Source organism: Schistocerca cancellata, chromosome 4, assembly GCF_023864275.1.
Source record: "Schistocerca cancellata isolate TAMUIC-IGC-003103 chromosome 4, iqSchCanc2.1, whole genome shotgun sequence".
In the NCBI taxonomy this organism is placed as follows: domain Eukaryota; kingdom Metazoa; phylum Arthropoda; class Insecta; order Orthoptera; family Acrididae; genus Schistocerca; species Schistocerca cancellata.
Genome location: NC_064629.1, coordinates 584,312,231 through 584,334,920, shown reverse-complemented (window position 1 = coordinate 584,334,920; position 22,690 = coordinate 584,312,231). Strand labels below are relative to the sequence as shown.

General features: G+C 43.9%; 1 protein-coding gene across 1 annotated transcript in view; it reads right to left on the bottom strand.

Annotated features, from left to right (window-relative positions):
* LOC126183839 (relaxin receptor 1-like) overlaps window positions 1-22,690 on the bottom strand; it is an 847,723-nt gene that overhangs the window by 34,748 nt on the left and 790,285 nt on the right. Inside the window, exons 17-18 of the mRNA XM_049926099.1 lie at window positions 19,526-19,655; window positions 13,121-13,314 (exon numbers count right to left, since the gene is read on the bottom strand). Of these exons, the coding sequence (XP_049782056.1) occupies window positions 13,121-13,314; window positions 19,526-19,655 (324 nt within the window). The remainder of the gene's footprint in view (window positions 1-13,120; window positions 13,315-19,525; window positions 19,656-22,690) is intronic.

Below are 22,690 nucleotides of genomic sequence, written 5' to 3'. Positions count from 1 at the left end.
ACAGGGGAGTGTTATGGGACCATTGCTTTTCACAATATATATAAATGATCTAGTAGATAGTGTCGGAAGTTCCATGCGGCTTTTCGCGGATGATGCTGTAGTATACAGAGAAGTTGCAGCATTAGAAAATTGTAGCGAAATGCAGGAAGATCTGCAGCGGATAGGCACTTGGTGCAGGGAGTGGCAACTGACCCTTAACATAGACAAATGTAATGTATTGCGAATACATAGAAAGAAGGATCCTTTATTGTATGATTATATGATAGCGGAACAAACACTGGTAGCAGTTACTTCTGTAAAATATCTGGGAGTATGCGTGCGGAACGATTTGAAGTGGAATGATCATATAAAATTAATTGTTGGTAAGGCGGGTACCAGGTTGAGATTCATTGGGAGAGTCCTTAGAAAATGTAGTCCATCAACAAAGGAGGTGGCTTACAAAACACTCGTTCGACCTATACTTGAGTATTGCTCATCAGTGTGGGATCCGTACCAGATCGGGTTGACGGAGGAGATAGAGAAGATTCAAAGAAGAGCGGCGCGTTTCGTCACAGGGTTATTTGGTAACCGTGATAGCGTTACGCAGATGTTTAACAAACTCAAGTGGCGGACTCTGCAAGAGAGGCGCTCTGCTTCGCGGTGTAGCTTGCTCGCCAGGTTTCGAGAGGGTGCGTTTCTGGATGAGGTATCGAATATATTGCTTCCCCCTACTTATACCTCCCGAGGAGATCACGAATGTAAAATTAGAGAGATTAGAGCGCGCACAGAGGCTTTCAGACAGTCGTTCTTCCCGCGAACCATACGCGACTGGAACAGGAAAGGGAGGTAATGACAGTGGCACGTAAAGTGCCCTCCGCCACACACCGTTGGGTGGCTTGCGGAGTATAAATGTAGATGTAGATGTAGATGAAAGCTGATGGAAGACATAAAAAAAGAGGAAAATGAAGGTTTATACGTCTCGTCGAGTACGAAGTCATTAGAAACGGAGCACAAATTCGGAGAGTGAAGTGATGTGTGGGATATCATCTGTATTATCTTCAAAGAAATTGTCTCGACCTTTGCTTTAATCAGTATAGGGAAACTAGGGAAACTTCAATGAGGATGACGGAACGTGAATTGTGTTTTGCCTTCCTGAATTCGAGTTTAGTGTCTTAACCACTCCGTCGAGTAGTTCAGTCAGAGTGAAATCAAGCATGGACAGCTATGCGAGAGGCGTCAATGAATTGGAGAACAAGATCTTACTTTGCTTGAAAGTCTATCACGACTTCTTGCTGCTGGCAACAGTCACCAGAATCCAGGGTCGCCTTCCCTAAGTTCTTCTGTCCAAAAATCTTCCAGTTACTCCACTGTGTTCACTGGGGATGCAAAAGAGGAAGACTCTCACCTGGCGTCTTGTCTACTGGGCAGGCATCAGGGTGGAACCTGGCCAAGCAGTCCACATAAGACCACCACACGTGACAAATCAGTCCAACCTGGCACAGAAGTACTTCATTTGGCTAAAGCCGTTGGAACATGTTCGTGAAGACTCAACGGATGCTTGGTTTGGATGTCATGTGATTCATGGACATTGATGCCCTTTATAATTTTCTGTTTGTTATAACATGTGGTCCAGCATAGCCAGAACCACCGTTCTATAACTGGAAAAGAATTTTTTAGCAGAAAGCGCTCTTTGTACCACAGCATCTGGCAATGATCCATAGTTTTTCAGCACAGTATGAAACGGTCTGTCACAGAAATTAAATTAAGCGCCTGATGACCACTCTTATTCGTCCGACATCCCATTCATACGTCCAGTCATTTGTCCATACATTCGAAATACAGACGAAGAAAGCAAGGAAAACCGTATCCGAAGAAGGTGCCTTTATGAAGCTATGGATAACTTACCGTACTGTGCCGAGATAGGACGTCACCACCAGTCCTTACTGGACTTGATTTGCTGTGAGTAGGAGTACTAGTCCAGTGGCCACTATTCCGCGGAGGCACCCACTTCTTAGTACACATGTTTGGTGGCCCTCAGAGATTGATTTCTGCCTCGGTCTTTGGAGAAAGTAACCGACAGACATTTTTAGTTGTAGCCAACAACAGACGGTTGACCCATCACTAGACGCAGTGTCTATCAGAAGTCTGAGAAGTCAGTGCTTAACAAACACATTTGACAAGGTAGCGCATCCATTCGTGCTCTCACAGCCACAGTTTCTAGCAGACGTTCTTGATGATTACTGGAAGTGGATTGGAGTGGAAGAATCACCACTGCCTACATCACTTTTAGCCATAACACCAGCAGATCCTGTATACCAACTGAACCTCACTGGCTCCAAGGCCATCCTATCCCACCATATGTAGCAGAGCCAAAGCTGCCCAGCAGCTACACGCAGTCCCCAGTTCACAGCATGCAGTACACGCTAGTGGAAATCCTAATGGCAGGCAGGTGCCCCTCCCTCGCCCCGGCATAGCACCACTTACACCCTTGTGGTTTGGTTAGAATGCCAATGGATTTAACATCTCTTTCAGACATTAAAGTGAACGAAGAAGTAGATGTGGTTGGGAAGATACGGAGCCATAATCCACAATTACACAACTTAGGCTACAAGCACTGGGAATTTAGCCAAAGCCGTAGCTTCAACTACGCTTTGGATGAAAGTTGACCCGTTCGCTCATCTGCGACTGTGGCTACAGCTTTTTATTTGTTTCCTGTTTGACAGTGCTCATAGTTAGCTAGAAAACGATCTTCGCTTATGTACACGAGTCACCTTGGTCCTCCTGGAGTCAAATTTTAAAATAAGGTTTGCGTCGCCATCAACAAAAAAGTTACAGTTTAAAATTATGGCTAAGATGATGTCTTTACAGAGAGAGCGCAAGTTGCATAGGACAAACATGGTGAAGGGAAACAGTTGTGTACTCTTCAAAGAGACCGTCTCGATATTCACCTTAATTGATCTATGGAGAATGCGGAAATCCTAAATTTTGATAGTCAGACAGGGATTTGAGCCCACTAGTCCAAAATATATGTCCTGTACCTTAGCCAGTGCGCCACCTCACTAGGTTATAATTACAGAGCGTGGGGAGTTACTCGAATCGACCTTATTAATAAGTAGGAAATGCTGTTCTTATGAAGGCTCAGTTTTGCTGTCAGTTCGACAAACTTCTGTTACTGAAGAGTTTTCAGTATTATTTATCATGGAAAAACTGAGGCAAAAGTGGTGGGTCTACTCATTACTGGTAATTTGAACTTAGGGAGAAAATGGTGCCCCTTGGGAAGTAATGGAAAGGAAAGTCATGTGCAGTCTGTGTGTAAGCCAGAGGGACGCATTCAACATGATAAACAGACAATCCCAACAGCAGTTCAAAGCACAGGGAAAAACCAATTGCAATTTGTGGCCCTCGTTCTCGCAAATGATGTCTGTTTCCTGTCGTTTGGAACTCTTTCGATGTGTCATTGAGAAGATTATGGCAGTCAGTCTTGTTCGTGCTGTTTTAACCGATGCTCATGCCATGCAGCATTGTTCCCAGAACACCTCAGTGAATGTGAGTGTTTTACCGAATGGCAGGGGTCAAACAGAAAAAAGGAGGAAAATTGTGATACAACGTCCGATCTATGACGATGTCATTACAGACGAAGGCCGAGCCCTTCCTCTGGCTTGACGAAAATTTGTGATTTTTTCTTTCAGCATACTAAACCAGTGACTTACCGATCACGACACGACACTCGGTCTGTACGAGAGACGTCGGCAGTTCTGTGACAACCTAGACAAATACTTCCTGGAGATCAATCATAAGGCTTAAAGCTGTAGAGTCCCTCTACAAACGTTTCAAGGATGCATTACACACCGGATGTTGAGCTGACTGTGTGCGAAATACATGAAAGGATATTTTTAGATTAGACGTCCCTACGTCTAATGAGGATAATAATTGAGGCACACAGTTCCAAAATATTTATACGAGACCACAAGAAACGCTGACAACAGACGATAACTTTAAGTCATTAGTGATGCAATGCTGAGACAGGCACAAAGTTAGTTTGCGTTTTAAACAAGATAGAGGTTCTCTAAAGATAACATAATACTTAGTATGGAATATTGGCTAAAACCAGAAATTGATATTAGTAAGATTTTCTGTGAAAAGACAGTCTTACAGATGGGTATTTTTTAGAGATAATTCTGCTGCTTAAGATGTCTGAGAAAGCATAACACATTTTGTTTTACAATTTTAGTTTCATCTTTTAAATTGTTTGCTGTATTGAAAAAGGTTCCTGAAATTTAAATTCGTTTACTTGTCCAAACATTTATTTTTGGATTTGACAGTTATCATTAACTGCGGGAGTATGGCTGAGCACAAAATATGTTGTTTTGTTGACATTTAATTACAAACCAGTTCCTCTGAATATTTCGGTTGATTTCTGTGTGAGAGTTATTTTATCTTCTATTGTCTCCTCAAACAAGTGTCATTAGTGTAAGGAAATAAATTTTTTTTAAAATCTTGGATACTTCTTTGTCTATTACTAGCTTGAAGCGAGCTGGAGGTAGAGTCTTATTGTCAAACACCAGTTTGGGCACTAAGAGCCATCTGTAATGAAATTGTTAATTTTGGCCTTCAAAGTGGCACCTCCTGTACATACTTTAGTTAAGATGGATAAATTAAAAATTGGTGAATGGCGCACAACTAAAAGCTTTCTGCAAAACTCTTACAAACGCTTTATCAAAAAAAAAAAACACTTAACACAGACAGTTCGAAACCCTGCACGTGATGAGAATTCATTAGATTTCTTAGCAGCGAATATTTAATCTTTCTATACAGCATTACTATGTTAAATAAAAGTGAAAAATGGCTACACAGTATGGAAAAAAACTACGGAATGTTCAAATGATTAATATCAATGCGTGCAGAAAACTTCTCCCTTGAAAATTGGTGAGCACATTTCCACAGGAAGTGAAATTTCCATTTACTCAATCCGTCGGCACGTATTTTGAAACAGCTCAGGCAGTAAAACTGCTGAATGATTCTGGGAGGCCATGAACGATATTGTCAGAAATATATGTTTGATACAGCGCCTCATGTGCTTAGTTAGTTAACTTGGAGCAACCCAACAAATGTCGTGTTAGGACGTCCCTCATGTTCTTTGCTTACACGCCACTCACTGCTTCGAATACGTATAATCTCGTCATGACTTCAACAAAAGACCAAACTGTTTGGTGTCTGGAAACAATGAACCAGTCTTCATTGTTTTGCTATATCTACCTCATCAGTACCTCCGTTAATGGTCCTAAAGCAAGGCTACCTTTGGGATAACTATCTTCCACGCAACAAATAAATGAACTCGAAGTGACGTTAAACACTATTCAATACTATTGAGAAAGCATCGTAACTGACGATTTGTTTCTCTTATTGTCTGTTTTATTATCTGCTTGTATCGACGTAGTACAAATACAAAGTCATTTTGAAGTTGTCCACTAGCAAATGCCGGTGACAGGCATCTCTGGATCTGAAGATGATCTAGCTCGGAAAGGACCAGTCACTTCGACAAAAAGTGTAATTTAAACTGTACCCAGCTAGGAAAATGATAAAACAATATCAGTTTTTCTTCTACCAACACACTGTCGCCTTTCTGAAAAAGAAGAGTTGGTGGACAAAGTGGTGGGCCACCTATACGTTACATTCATAGAGATGTATTCCAGCAAGTCAACGCAGATACACATGCTACTATAAGGAATTAAGTTTTTTTACCCTTGCTGTAAGCTCTGGATCCAGTGACGAAGTCATGATTAGCATATGTAGCATTAGTAGAAGGGCAAACTAAGTTCTGATGCATTTTGTTAGGGCGGGTTGTCCACATCAGGGGAGGTATGCAATGAGGGGCAAACATGTTGTTCTCATTTGATTGACAGGTACTTAACCTATTGTTCTGCTAAAAGGATCCTTCCTTTTGACTGACAGGTCTTTAACCTGTTCCCCCTCCCCTCCAACTCCCCTCCCCCCTCAGGAAACCTCCAACCCACCCCTTCCCCATCGCTGCCACAAGTACACTTTCAGGTCTGAGTTATTGGAATAGCCCCTTTCACTCTTATCAATTTCATTGACTACCTAATTAAATTAATCAATTAATTAACCTATCCCCCTCTGGTAAGCCCCTCTCCATTCCCACCATCCCTCCCAGAAATTGGTGGTGGGGGGTGGGGGAAGACTCAGTTGATCCGTCACTTGGAGGGAATTCGATTGCTGTGTATGGAATATTGTTTAATCAATTTAGACAATGTGTGGAATGTTAGGGGATTGAAGGAAATGTATGGAATATATGGAAACTGGTAGCTCTATGGTGGAGAGGAAGGATCTCGAAACAGGAAATTCTAGGGAATGTTGTTTCTTTATAAGATATTCAGTTTTCAGGGGTTGGAAATCTCTTGCTCATCGTTCTTAGCTGTTTGGAAAGATGTAGGTATTGTAAGAAGTAATTACATGGGGCAAACATGTTGCATAACCTAATATTCGGCACTGCACGCTGGGTGTCTTAACCAAATTTTCGGCCCTTTGTCGGCACTTCCTGGCAGATTAAAACTGTGTGCCAGACCGAGACTCGAACTCGGGACCTTTGCCTTTTGCGAGCAAGAGCACTTACCCACGAAAGGCAAAGGTCCCGAGTTTGAGTCTCAGTCCGGCAGACAGTTTTAATCTGCCAAGAAGTTTCACATCAGCGCACACTCCACTGCAGAGTGAAAATCTCATTGTTCTGTTTAGTGGTTTTCCATGTCACTCCCATTACCTAAAACTATTGTATGGTCTTTGATACCAAATTAAGTAATGAGTTAAGTCCTCTCACCATTTTCTGGTACACTCTTCGAATTTCACATGCTTTTGAACGCCATTTCTGCCGCATTCTTCTTTGTCACGCATCCCTCTAAACTATTGTACTGCATTTTACATAAAAATTATGCAAATTAAAATAGTGTTTTGCGTTTAGCCTGCTGTTCTGCTACATGTCATCCACTCACGCAAACCCTCCCCTTAACAATTGTACCACTAACACCACATTGATAAACAAAATTTATGCAAATTAATTAAATCGATATTCCTCACATGTATGTGCTATTTTTTTAATTTGCAGCATGCTTTTGGTTGGTGAAATCGATGGAATATAGTTTAAACAAAAGATTGCTAATAAAAAACACATCCCGCCACCTGATGCCCGACGCCAAAGCCGCCAACTCTGCACACGCCCCCCGGGAGTTGGGGTGTGCCGTCAGCCCCCACAAAATGACGACGTGGCCATCAGCTGCCGAACCACGTGGAGGCATCAGTTCAGGTCCCACGAGCACGTGGCAGCGGCATCCCCTTCATACTTGACACCTGAGAAATTCCTTTCGAAACACGTATCTACCTATGCACCATTGCTGGTGCAATGACACGTCCTTTCTACCTGTGGTCCAGCGAGATGTTTGCATAGCAGATCACCCTCAGCGAACTGTTCCAAAATGCGCACGTGCCAAAGCCACGAGCCACCAGTGGACAGACGAATACAGTTATGAGAGCTATTGCTGTCAGACCACTGTCGACAGCAGCCACCAGGTGAAAGTTGCATCAACAGTTAGATTTCTTCAAATGTTACACTGACGTCACATGTCTATGTAAATAAGAGCAAAGTCACCCTCTGGGCCGTGCGTATGTGTTTACCATTGCTGGCGCGATACCTCTCTACCTGTGGGTACTGATGTCACAGGTCACCCTACAGAAATCTGTTCCAATGCTTCCCAGAATAGCACAGGGGCTGCATGGAGTGGCTGCGCTGTTTGAGGCGCCATATCGAGGATTCTGTGGCCCCTCCCGCCGGAGGTTTGCGTCCTCCCTCAGGCATGGGTGAGTGTGTTGTTCTTAGTATAAGTTAGTTAAAGGTAGTTCAAGTAACATGTAAGTCTAGGAACAGATGACTTCAGCAGTTTGGTCCCTTAGTAATTCACACACATTTGAATATTTGAACATTTTGAATAGCACATTCCTAGCGATCCTAGTGGGACATGCCATGCACGCATGTTTAACTACCCAGCGTGGCTGATGCAATGCCGCGAAATGTTTGCGTGACCACCCACCATCTAAAAGTGTGTCAGTGTTGTACAGACATAACATGGCTATGTAAATAAGAAACAAGTCGACCTCTCGAAAATTGTAAAGACTCACAGAAATACTTAACACTCGCTTTTGTAGGAGCTTTCATGATGTCTCAGCTTGTCTGCATGCAAATTCTTGTCCTAACAGAACCTGTTTACGAAAGTAGTGCAGAATAACGCCGAATGAATTCCTCCTGACGGTCCTAACATGGCACCCCATTCATCATGTGTTACCCTTCCTGGAAATCGTTAAGTCCTGGTTTCAACTAACATCTCCAAAACGCGAACGTTTTCAACACTATGTAGAGACTCCTATGTCCCAGCACAAAGGATATCTTGTGAATGAATTGAGCATTATCATTGGCTCCTACTGAATTTACCCGCCAAATTACTGATGCCGCCGGTGGGTAAGCACTGTCCACCTTCTTTTTATTTCTGTAGACGAGACTTTCAGTGGCAAAAAACTATTTTGTACAGATTGCCACATTGCACCGACAATTAAACCCTGCAAAGTGACCTACAGATCGTCAAATAAGGAAACACTCTTACTCAATTACACTGCTCTGCCACTGAGGACGTAAACCTGAATATTAGGGGGTAAAACCGATCTCCAACTCGACAATATATCACTGTGTACCGTGTCGATGTAGTAAACATACAATACTTATCCTGTGCCATACAAAATCGGCCCTTTTGCATCACGCATATAGCTATCGACTGCCAGACACTTGTAAATATACCGCAAAGACAGACACTATAAGCACATTCACCGTAGGTATACTCCTCACTGCTCAAGATATTTCCCATGAGGTCGGGCAGTCATCCACTCCCAATGTGTGACCAGATCGCCCTCAGTGGACTGAAGTCACTCTCAGAACTGTTGTACAAAGTCGGGGTCGGTTCCCCTCGGCACAAAGGCGTCACTGTTTCTGGCTCTGACCCATTTGCTTGCTTGTTTACTTTCTTCACCCATCTCCAGATTCTGGGATTACAAGAACACATGTATTTTCACATGGTTTGCCAGAATATTAGCCGGCCAGTGTGGCCGAGCGGTTCTAGGCGTTTCAGTCTGGAACCGTGCGACCGCTACGGTCGCGGGTTCGAATCTGCCTCGGACATGGATGTGTGTGATGTCCTTAGGTTAGTTAGGTTTAAGTAGTTCTAAGTTCTAGGGGGCTGATGACCTACGATTTTAAGTCTCATAGTGTTCAGAGCCATTTGAACCAGAATATTACACTATTCACTTGATACTTCTTGATATCAAGCACGTAGCAATATCGCTTCCATAGCAGTATCGCTTACGCAACATAATTCCAAAGATATTGACTGGGAATTATTTCTCCATAAACCCTAAACTTTAGCGAGTTGTAGGGTTCTGTAAACCATTGAGTAACTAGAAACTTATCCCGTCTGCTAAGACCTATACATGAAAACTCGAAAACAGTAGAGGAAACTGATATTTCCACTCGTGAATACCAATGTCGATGATATAACAGATTCTAAATCATTCTTATAATTTACAAAGTCAACTAAGGTGTTCACCTGCTAGATGCACTCAACATGCACCACCATCTTCTTTCAATCGAATAAAGGCGGGAAATGTGAAGAAGCAGTCAATCGGACAATTTACATGGGAGGGAATAATGGGCCAGCGCAAACACATTTCCATATTGAATCTTCTCAAATTTCTACGTGATCACGAAACCTGTCCAACACATACTAAGTATCAGTCCGCTATTCGGCCGTCTAGAGGACGACATGGTTATGTTAACTACATTCCTGCATCCCAACAGGCATCTCCATTTGGACGGCGCCTGTCGTTAGCGGGAAACGTGAATCATTCCCACCACAGGCTACCGCGGCCGCCGCGACAATCATGTATAGACAGAATCGTCCTACGAAATCGGCCACATACATATTTGATCGCTATACTTACAATTAAATGCTACGATTTCGGTCTCAGTTGAACGACATTCGACAATGAGCGAAGTATCGGAAATACACCCTGCTGACGGCTGTGGCTCTGGAAATACACTCCTGGAAATTGAAATAAGAACACCGTGAATTCATTGTCCCAGGAAGGGGAAACTTTATTGACACATTCCTGGGGTCAGATACATCACATGATCACACTGACAGAACCACAGGCACATAGACACAGGCAACAGAGCATGCACAATGTCAGCACTAGTACAGTGTATATCCACCTTTCGCAGCAATGCAGGCTGCTATTCTCCCATGGAGACGATCGTAGAGATGCTGGATGTAGTCCTGTGGAACGGCTTGCCATGCCATTTCCACCTGGCGCCTCAGTTGGACCAGCGTTCGTGCTGGACGTGCAGACCGCGTGAGACGACGCTTCATCCAGTCCCAAACATGCTCAATGAGGGACAGATCCGGAGATCTTGCTGGCCAGGGTAGTTGACTTACACCTTCTAGAGCACGTTGGGTGGCACGGGATACATGCGGACGTGCATTGTCCTGTTGGAACAGCAAGTTCAATTGCCGGTCTAGGAATGGTAGAACGATGGGTTCGATGACGGTTTGGATGTACCGTGCACTATTCAGTGTCCCCTCGACGATCACCAGTGGTGTACGGCCAGTGTAGGAGATCGCTCCCCACACCATGATGCCGGGTGTTGGCCCTGTGTGCCTCGGTCGTATGCAGTCCTGATTGTGGCGCTCACCTGCACGGCGCCAAACACGCATACGACCATCATTGGCACCAAGGCAGAAGCGACTCTCATCGCTGAAGACGACACGTCTCCATTCGTCCCTCCATTCACGCCTGTCGCGACACCACTGGAGGCGGGCTGCACGATGTTGGGGCGTGAGCGGAAGACGGCCTAACGGTGTGCGGGACCGTAGCCCAGCTTCATGGAGACGGTTGCGAATGGTCCTCGCCGATACCCCAGGAGCAACAGTGTCCCTAATTTGCTGGGAAGTGGCGGTGCGGTCCCCTACGGCACTGCGTAGGATCCTACGGTCTTGGCGTGCATCCGTGCGTCGCTGCGGTCCGGTCTCAGGTCGATGGGCACGTGCACCTTCCGCCGACCACTGGCGACAACATCGATGTACTGTGGAGACCTCACGCCCCACGTGTTGAGCTATTCGGCGGTACGTCCACCCGGCCTCCCGCATGCCCACTATACGCCCTCGCTCAAAGTCCGTCAACTGCACATACTGTTCACGTCCACGCTGTCGCGGCATGCTACCAGTGTTAAAGACTGCGATGGAGCTCCGTATGCCACGGCAAACTGGCCGACACTGACGGCGGCGGTGCACAAATGCTGCGCAGCTAGCGCCATTCGGCGGCCAACACCGCGGTTCCTGGTGTGTCCGCTGTGCCGTGCGTGTGATCATTGCTTGCACAGCCCTCTCGCAGTGTCCGGAGCAAGTATGGTGGGTCTGACACACCGGTGTCAATGTGTTCTTTTTTCCATTTCCAGGAGTGTAGAAATATCTGTACCATTCTTATGACTTCACATACCCTTCCCTTTGCTGTCACAGTATTCCACGTCAAATCCATACCTTCCTTACGACTGGACATAATCATTTGCTTTGCAAATGTCAGAACTCAAATACATACTTTACAAGCCTGATGCTCGAGGCGAACCTATCATGCATCCCCTACTAGTAAGTATAATACTTCGCCAATAACTGATTGGTAGCGATACGAAATAATACTGACCAAATATAAACGATGGATGGACATGTCTCATAAGTTTTTTCTTGCGAGTGGAGCCACTGTGTCTTAGAAAGAGAGGCATAATCGTCTTACAGACCGTCAAATGTTAAAAAACACGATCGCAACAGCTTCTGTATGTTACTGTCACAAGCGGTCTTGGTTCTACTGGTGTATGTAAGTATCCATGTTAAAAGCTGTACTGGCTTTATAAATCGAGGTATGGCATTACCTCCAAATGAAGTGGTTTTACCAGACAAATACCGCGACACTGAATATAGACGGTGATCGCCAGAGTGTATATTATCAGACCAACAGTGCGGTTACACGTCGCCGACGGGGCAACCTCGTAATAAAATTACCGAATTTAGGAAGTGATTCGGCTAAGGAGCGACGATGACGGCGTCGACACACTCCTCGTCGATTGCCCGCTACGGTTGGGGCCTTTAGAAGCTAGTAAGGCTCGTGGACTCATGGGGCTCATACATGCATCCTCTGTTGTATCTTGGTGTTTGTTTGGTTTGATTTTCGTGCCGATATTATGTTTCTTGCCTGCAATCTTACCTATCACCACCTTGGTCTTTGCTGAACTCCACTTTGGCCTGTTCTGTATCTACCGGACTGTTCATGAATTCGACACGTTGCCTGCTTTATGTATCTTAAATTTCCTCAGTTTACAGTGTTTCCCTGACGTTCATTCAGCAAACAATACAGATGAATTTCAGACTTTGAGAAATGATATTTGGAATGCATTCCTTAGAAAAACAAACTGTGAACATGTCAGTCCTGATACGTGTTAAGACCTCCAACTACTGATTCTGGGCAAGTTAATATTATTGTTCTCTATATTTAAACATTCTTTGGAATCACTATCGATTCATTGTGGACTAGTTTTAATTTATTTATGATGTATGTTTCATGGTGAGTTAATTTTTCTCAAACACCTGTATATCATGAAAAATGGACTATGCTGTTCAGAGTGGTGATGGAGCAGTGATTAAAGTGTTATCACCTCTGCTCTACATGAATCCAGAAAAGAGTCCGTAAGGAATTGAGGTTATCATTTGAAAGGCAGCTCCCCATGTAGAGCCTTCACATCTATGTCTTCGGCATTTTTCATGATACTAAAGTGTAACAGTAGGAAAGTAAAATTGTGCTCGTACAAGAACTACTTAGTAAAGTGGAACACTATTTTTACTTAGTATTAAATAATAACAAATTTATTGACACCAAAGTTTTGTGTATGTGGTTCGCTGTGGCTTCATGCTAGCACGGAATTACTTGGAATTCTGTGCATCAATTTGCGTGAAGTTTTTTTAAGGCAGACGCAGTGAGTACTAACTGGGAATGTGGAAGCTGAACATGGCGAGGGCTCGGAAAGTGATGAGTGGCGCCCAGCAGGCGGCGTCAGTGACCACAATGAAGAAGAAGCGAGCCGCGAACTCCAGCTCACCCTGCAGCGAGACGGGCGTTGCGTGGCGCGTTCGGACGATGCTTATGAACATGCCTGTGTAAAGCGCTGCCATCACCAACAGCCTACAACATAACAAACTCAATTCTCATGAATATGCTCGTGTAGAGCGCTGTCACAGCCATCTACAGAACAACATAGCACACACAATGGTCACAAACATGTTCACGTACAGTGCCACCTGTCTGGGACATAAAATTTACAGTGCTCGCGAACATGCTTGTGTACAGCATTGCCATCACCACTGGTCTGAAACATGTTACACACAATGCTCACCACCTTGCCTGTGTACAGTGCCACCATCACCATCTGTCCAGAACATAATGCTGACGAACTTATCCATGTATAGCACCATTTCAGCATCTCCCTCCCCCCTCCCCCCACCCTCACCCCAGTCTGGAACACAACACATACAATGCTCATTAACATGGCTATATACCCATTTATCTAGAATATAGCACAAAAAAGCTCACAAACATGTCCATGTACAGTACCACTGTCAGATTCAGTCTGACTAGCTACATTTTTATTGTATTATATCATTATAAATGTGGTTTTGTGTAGTACCACTAGTGCTAACCAGCAAGAAAAGGTGCGTGTTTGTCAAGAACTTAAGTGTGTGCAGCACTGTCATCATCACTTACCTAAAACATCACAAACACATGAACGAAGTACAGTGACTGCACCACCACTGACCTACAATATAACACACAGATCTGATGCTTGTTCTATGACACAATCATCAGTCTGCAACTCCAGAAGTACAATGATCTTGAACGAGCCAGCTTATCACGTTACCACCAATCTTTTACAGCTTAATCACGTATAATTTCCTAAAATTATTGTGTCAACCATTATAAGAAAATTTTTCTCTAAATTATGATTGTTAATAAATGTTTTAAGATTTCTATTGTTAATGAAAACTGATCTTCAGCAGATTACTGGTGTGTATCACCCAACTGACAGATTAGTTAGGCATTCATACTTCCGTTGTAATTTGCACCAGGCAGAGTTAACTGTTAGGGGCTTGCAGGAAGACATTCCAGCAGGTACGCGACTTTTGTAAAATCCCCACTTTTCATAAGCAGTGTCTTTGGTAACAAACAGGGGAAACCTCAACTACAGAGAAGCAGATAACGTCCTCAACGTCTCGATTTTGTTAGCACTTTTATTAAACGTCAACTGACATTGACGGAAGTTCAGCAGACTGTATACAATTATCGTCTTCATACTGGAAGAATAAAAAAGCTCTGCGAGACAGATCATTGGTGTACTTATTAATAATCGTCTTCTTTTTCTGCACATGCTTTCTCGTCTTTCGATATTTCAAACTTTCACATCGGCTGCTCGTAAACCAACTTCTGGATTAGTGACACAGGCCACTGTACATCGTGTATGCAATTTTGACCTTTCTTTGTGATTCATAGAGATATTTTTACAGTTATAGCAGAAGAGGTAAAATGAGATGAAGCAAAAGGTAGGATTCAACATGCTATTCTCCTAAGTAAACATGGTAATGGTAATAATATACTTTAGGTGCATCTGAAACACTATCAGTGTACTTATAGGCTACCAATGCTGATCCATTTGGAGTTATTCAGTAATAAACAAGCAACCGCTGCTGATGTTGGCTTAGTACTTAAGAGTGATCAACAGCAGCCTCGTCACACTTTAAAAGAATAGACACAGATATGTACGTCGTAGACATTTTGTGTTGATACTTCGACAATTAAATTTATGTTTCCATCTAATACAGCTCATGCCATACTTTGCTATGTCGCTTGATCTCTGAGAAACAGTACCACTGGGGCTCCCACGGACAGCTAAACACGGATACAGATGGAAACAGAAAATCTGATGATATAATTCGTAATCTGTGTACCATCCTCAATCATGTGCGACTGTGGTGAGAATAACCAAAATGCACTGGTGCTCCTGTGCTGTGCTCTAGTGCCACATATGAGAGATTTATTAGTCAGCTTTTAAATTTGTATGTAAACATATAGAATATTTTTAGTATATACACTCCTGGAAATGGAAAAAAGAACACATTGACACCGGTGTGTCAGACCCACCATACTTGCTCCGGACACTGCGAGAGGGCTGTACAAGCAATGATCACACGCACGGCACAGCGGACACACCAGGAACCGCGGTGTTGGCCGTCGAATGGCGCTAGCTGCGCAGCATTTGTGCACCGCCGCCGTCAGTGTCAGCCAGTTTGCCGTGGCATACGGAGCTCCATCGCAGTCTTTAACACTGGTAGCATGCCGCGACAGCGTGGACGTGAACCGTGTGTGCAGTTGACGGACTTTGAGCGAGGGCGTATAGTGGGCATGCGGGAGGCCGGGTGGACGTACCGCCGAATTGCTCAACACGTGGGGCGTGAGGTCTCCACAGTACATCGATGTTGTCGCCAGTGGTCGGCGGAAGGTGCACGTGCCCGTCGACCTGGGACCGGACCGCAGCGACGCACGGATGCACGCCAAGACCGTAGGATCCTACGCAGTGCCGTAGGGGACCGCACCGCCACTTCCCAGCAAATTAGGGACACTGTTGCTCCTGGGGTATCGGCGAGGACCATTCGCAACCGTCTCCATGAAGCTGGGCTACGGTCCCCAACATCGTGCAGCCCGCCTCCAGTGGTGTCGCGACAGGCGTGAATGGAGGGACGAATGGAGACGTGTCGTCTTCAGCGATGAGAGTCGCTTCTGCCTTGGTGCCAATGATGGTCGTATGCGTGTTTGGCGCCGTGCAGGTGAGCGCCACAATCAGGACTGCATACGACTGAGGCACACAGGGCCAACACCCGGCATCATGGTGTGGGGAGCGATCTCCTACACTGGCCGTACACCACTGGTGATCGTCGAGGGGACACTGAATAGTGCACGGTACATCCAAACCGTCATCGAACCCATCGTTCTACCATTCCTAGACCGGCAAGGGAACTTGCTGTTCCAACAGGACAATGCACGTCCGCATGTATCCCGTGCCACCCAACGTGCTCTAGAAGGTGTAAGTCAACTACCCTGGCCAGCAAGATCTCCGGATCTGTCCCCCATTGAGCATGTTTGGGACTGGATGAAGCGTCGTCTCACGCGGTCTGCACGTCCAGCACGAACGCTGGTCCAACTGAGGCGCCAGGTGGAAATGGCATGGCATGCCGTTCCACAGGACTACATCCAGCATCTCTACGATCGTCTCCATGGGAGAATAGCAGCCTGCATTGCTGCGAAAGGTGGATATACACTGTACTAGTGCCGACATTGTGCATGCTGTGTTGCCTGTGTCTATGTGCCTGTGGTTCTGTCAGTGTGATCATGTGATGTATCTGACCCCAGGAATGTGTCAATAAAGTTTCCCCTTCCTGGGACAATGAATTCACGGTGTCCTTATTTCAATTTCCAGGAGTGTATATTCTTTATTTCGTAATCTTGCTATAGCTGTCATAAGGTAAAGAAGTAATATAAACGAATCATCATTATATCTAACATTTTAAATAATACTAACAGAATATCTTTGCATAATTCAAGAAGCGTTTCAGTTCGTTCATTACTTTCTTGGGTCAATGTATTTTGACGAAAATGAGAAAGATATTTTTTCCCTCGTGCCTTCTTTTGCTATAGCGAGCTATGGAACCCAAGTTGAAACAGAAAAAGTCCGTTAACACCCAATGCTAGTGGGTGAGTAATTACACTTAAAACCGTAAGACAAAAAAATTAATAGCTGATGACATGTATTAGGTGCATTCTAATATATGAAAAAAAGAAAAAAAAACAAATTGTCAGAGGTTTATTGATAATAATACACTCAAAAAAATTTGTTATTGGAACGAAAACTCATCAAACATGTGCGAATAAGTAACTAAAATCAAGATGTAACAGAAGAAGCAATGATATACAGGGTGGTCCATTGATAGTGACTGGGCTAAATATCTCACGAAATAAGCATCAAACGAAAAAACTACAAAGAACCAAACCCGTCTAGCTTGAAGGGGGAAACCAGATGGCGCTATGGTTGGCCCGCTAGATGGCGCTGCCATAGGTCAAACGGATGTCAACTGCGTTTTTAAAATAGGAACCCCCATTTATATTACATATTCGTGTAGTACGTAAAGAAATATGAATGTTTTAGTTGGACCACTTTTTTCGGTTTGTGATAGATGGCGCTGTAATAGTCACAAACGTATAAGTACGTAGTATCACTTAACATTCCGGCAGTGCGGGCGGCATTTGCTTCGTGATACATTACCTGTGTTAATATGGACCGTTTACCAATTGCGGAAAAGGTCGATGTCGTGTTGATGTATGGCTATTGTGATCAAAATGCCCAACGGGCTTGTGCTATGTATGCTGCTCGGCGCCGCGCGGGATTAGCCCAGCGGTCTAGGCGCTGCAGTCATAGACCGTGCGGCTGGTCCCGGCGGAGGCTCGAGTCCTCACTCGGGCATGGATGTGTGTGTTTGTCCTTAGGATAATTTAGGTTAAGTAGTGTGTAAGGTTAGGGACTGATGACCTTAGCAATTAAGTCCCATAAGATTTCACACACATTTGAAAATTTTTTTATGCTGCTCGGTATCCTGGACGACATCATCCAAGTGTCCGTACCGTTCCCAGGATAGTTACATTATTTAAGGATACAGGAAGTGTTCAGCCACGTGTGAAACGTCAACCACGACCTGCAATAAATGTTGATGCCCAAGTAGGTGTTTTAGCTGCTGTCGCGGCTAATCCGCACTTCAGTAGCAGACAAATTGCACGAGCATCGGGAATCTCAAAACCGTCGCTGTTGAGAATGTTACATCAACATCGATTGCACCCGTACCATATTTCTATGCACCAGGAATTGCATGGCGACGACTTTCAACGTCGTGTACAGTTCTGCCACTGGGCACAAGAGAAATTATGGGTCGATGACAGATTTTTTGCACGCGTTCTATTTAGCGACTAAGCGTCATTCACCAACAGCGGTAACGTAAACCGGCATAATATGCATTATTAGGCAACGGAAAATGCACGATGGCTGCGCAAAGTGCAACATCAGCGACCTTGGCGGGTTAATGTATGATGCGGCATAATTGGAGGAAGGATAATTGGTCCCCATTTTAGCGATGGCAATCTAAATGGTGCAATGTATGCTGATTTCCTACGTAATGTTCTACCGATGTTACAACAAGATGTATCACTGCATGACAGAATGACGATGTACTTCCAACATGATGGATGTACGGCACATAGCTCGCGTGCGGTTAAAGCGGTATTGAATAGCACATTTCATGACAGGTGGATTGGTCGTCGAAGCACCATACCATGGCCCGCACGTTCACCGGATCTGACGTCCCCGGATTTCCTTCTGTGGGGAAGTTGAAGGATATTTGCTATCGTGATCCACCGACAACGCCGGACAACATGCGTCAGTGCATTGTCAATGCATGTGCGAACATTACGGAAGGCGAATTACTCGCTGTTGAGAGGAATGCCGTTACACGTATTGCCAAATTCATTGAGGTTGATGGACGTCATTTTGAGCATTTATTGCACTAATGTGGTATTTACAGGAAATCACGCTGTAACAGCATGCATTCTCAGATATGATAAGTTCACAAAGGTACAAGTATCACATTCGAACAACCGAAATAAAATGTTCAAACGTACGTACGTTCTGTATTTTAATTTAAAAACCTACCTGTTACCAACTGTTCGTCTAAAATTGTGAGTCATATGTTTGTGACTATTACAGCGCCATCTATCACAAAGCGAAAAAAGTGGTCCAGCTAAGACATTCATATTTCTTTACGTACTACACGAAGATGTAATAAAAATCGGGGTTCCAATTTTAAAAAACGCAGTTGATATCCGTTTGACCTATGGCACCGCCATCTAGCGGGCCAACCATAGCGCCATCTGGTTTCCCCCTTCAAGTTAGACAAGTTTCGTTCTTTGTAGTTTTTTCGTCTGACGCTTCTTTCGTGAAATATTTGGCGCGGTCACGGCCAATGAACCACCCTGTATAATATTAACTGAAACACTGTAATAAACAATAAAAAGTATTAAACAACGCTGTAATCTGTGATTTCAATTGACAATTATAGTAGGTGAAAATACTAATTAGGCATTTAAAAAATGCGAAATTGTAAGTGTACGCAGACAGAAGTTAGGTAACAAGTCCGAGTCCGCGCAGCATTTACCACAAGAAAGTTGATTTCACTAGAAGTAACTGACAAATACAAAAACATAACTTAGTGTGTTAGCAGTTAAGAATAGAAATGATGCTCACCCTGTCATGTTGATCCCAAATAATATAAATGCAGAATACTGCCAGCCAAGGAAGAAGGGATCGTCAATATGCAGAGGAAAGCACATGCTGTTTATGCCGTAGTATCTTGTCGATCCGCGATAGTGTATTGCTGGAACAGTGAAAGAAACATCTTCAGCGCAATGTGACTTGTCTACAGAAGGAATACATATCTGATACAGTTTTGTCTAAGTTGCATGAGGCTATACAAAAGGAACGCTACATTTTATACTGGTCTTAAAATATGGCAGTCATACTTATCTCTCTTGAAATCTGTAGCATTCAGTTTATTCCAGTTTGAAGTATGGAAACAATACACTCGTTTTTGATTTTCTTCCCAGGATTTTTCCTTCCAAGACGCCTCTTAAAAGTGACTATAGCACCGTATGGAGGCATTATGCTGAATTACGTGTGCAATAAATTTAGCTTTTCTTAACTGTATGATGTCAATAAATTTCCTGTTTTGATTATGTCTTTTTAGAACCTAATCACTGGATTTTGTTTCTGTTCAAAATGTTTTTCTAAGTTTTCTCCAAAATCAAATCTCTGTTGCTAATCATGTTTTTATTTACTATTGCGAGATTTCAGTCTTCACGACCGTGTTTTCAGACGTTTCAAATAAATGTCTTGACAATTCATTTCCTATTTTCCAGAATAAGGTCGCTGTTTCCTTAGTAAATTACTTACAGAAATAAGTATTTTGAAGAAATCAACGTAATTAAGGATTTTTATTGTGACATATGTTGTGGCAGCATTGTTTTGCTTTATTTTCTGTGCTTATTTAATTTCAAGTAGTGATATTTCTTTTTGGTTGTAAAAAATCACATACGAATTGCTAAAACAATCAGGTTAAGTTGTTATGTAGATGTGTTAGGATATAATTCCGACGCTACCACACATTTTATCATAGGCGCTCTCAAATAAGATGTTAGTTTCGTTTTGTTGCACGTTACGTTCTGGCTGTACACTGTTCATGTGATGTTTAAATCTTAAATTGGCAGAGCTACAAGCAAGGATTTAGGCATGAAGAAGCTTCTGGGGCAGATCTTAATACCTACCACCTCAAATGTGGACTGGTAGCATAGACATAAGTTACGCAAAGAGCCGTTACCACGTTCTATGTGTTGCGACGTAAAGTCAGTGCCAGCACGCCAGTAGGGAACGACAGAGAAGAGAAGGCTGTGAGAAAAGGTCAGCCAATCACACGCTGATCGATCTCCCTCCAGGACGACAATGCGAGAGCAGCGGCCCCTAGGTGAAGACGACGTAAGCGCCGGGCCCGATTGGTGGCAGCCCACTTGGATAGCAGCTTCAACGTTAGCCACTTCGTTAGCCGACGCATAGTAACCTCTTCATTAGCAATCTCTACGTAGCACAGTTAGAGATCAGCAATCACTGCAGTTCAGTTAACAGATTTTTGTTAGAAGCGGTCGCTAGAAGTGTTACTTGTGTTTGTCTATTCTGAGGAAGACTGATTATTTTGTATGTCGCCCTTTTCTTGCAACATATCTGTGTAATTGCACTTCTACATCTACATCTACATCTACATTTATACTCCGCAAGCCACCCAACGGTGTGTGGCGGAGGGCACTTTACGTGCCACTGTCATTACCTCCCTTTCCTGTTCCAGTCGCGTATGGTTCGCGGGAAGAACGACTGCCTGAAAGCCTCCGTGCGCGCTCTAATCTCTCTAATATTACATTCGTGATCTCCTCGTGAGGTATAAGTAGGGGGAAGCAATATATTCGATACCTCATCCAGAAACGCACCCTCTCGAAACCTGGACAGCAAGCTACACCGCGATGCAGAGCGCCTCTCTTGCAGAGTCTGCCACTTGAGTTTGTTAAACATCTCCGGAACGCTATCACGGTTACCAAATAACCCTGTGACGAAACGCGCCGCTCTTCTTTGGATCTTCTCTATCTCCTCCGTCAACCCGATCTGGTACGGATCCCACACTGATGAGCAATACTCAAGTATAGGTCGAACGAGTGTTTTGTAAGCCACCTCCTTTGTTGATGGACTACATTTTCTAAGGACTCCCCCAATGAATCTCAACCTGGTACCCGCCTTACCAACAATTAATTTTATATGATCATTCCACTTCAAATCGTTCCGCACTCATACTCCCAGATATTTTACAGAAGTAACTGCTACCAGCGTTTGTTCCGCTAATATATAATCATACAATAAAGGATCCTTCTTTCTATGTATTCGCAATACATTACATTTGTCTATGTTAAGGGTCAGTTGCCACTCCCTGCACCAAGTGCCTATCCGCTGCAGGTCGTCCTGCATTTCGCTACAATTTTCTAATGCTGCAACTTCTCTGTGTACTACAGCATCATCCGCGAAAAGCCGCATGGAACTTCCGACACTATCTACTAGGTCATTTATATATATTGTGAAAAGCAATGGTCCCATAACACTCCCCTGTGGCACGCCAGAGGTTACTTTAACGTCTGTAGACGTTTCTCCATTGATAACAACATGCTGTGTTCTGTTTGCTAAAAACTCTTCAATCCAGCCACACAGCTGGTCTGATATTCCGTAGGCTCTTACTTTGTTTATCAGGCGACAGTGCGGAACTGTATCGAACGCCTTCCGGAAGTCAAGAAAAACAGCATCTACCTGGGAGCCTGTATCTAATATTTTCTGGGTCTCATGAACAAATAAAGCGAGTTGGGTCTCACACGATCGCTGTTTCCGGAATCCATGTTGATTCCTACATAGTAGATTCTGGATTTCCAAAAACGACATGATACTCGAGCAAAAAACATGTTCTAAAATTCTACAACAGATCGACGTCAGAGATATAGGTCTATAGTTTTGCGCATCTGCTCGACGACCCTTCTTGAAGACTGGGACTACCTGTGCTCTTTTCCAATCATTTGGAACCTTCCGTTCCTCTAGAGACTTGCGGTACGCGGCTGTTAGAAGGGGGACAAGTTCTTTCGCACTTGTGGATGATCGTGTGTAAAGGACTGTGAGAATTCTCAGATCAAAGTTAAGTCTTTGTATTTGTCTTGTTGTAATAAAACTCATTAATACGAGTTGTTTGATTGTTTGTCTAGCGAACTGAGTGTGCAGGATTCCTAGTCACAACACTATGGTGGGTAATTTCCCAGAATTTTGTCCAGGAACGGT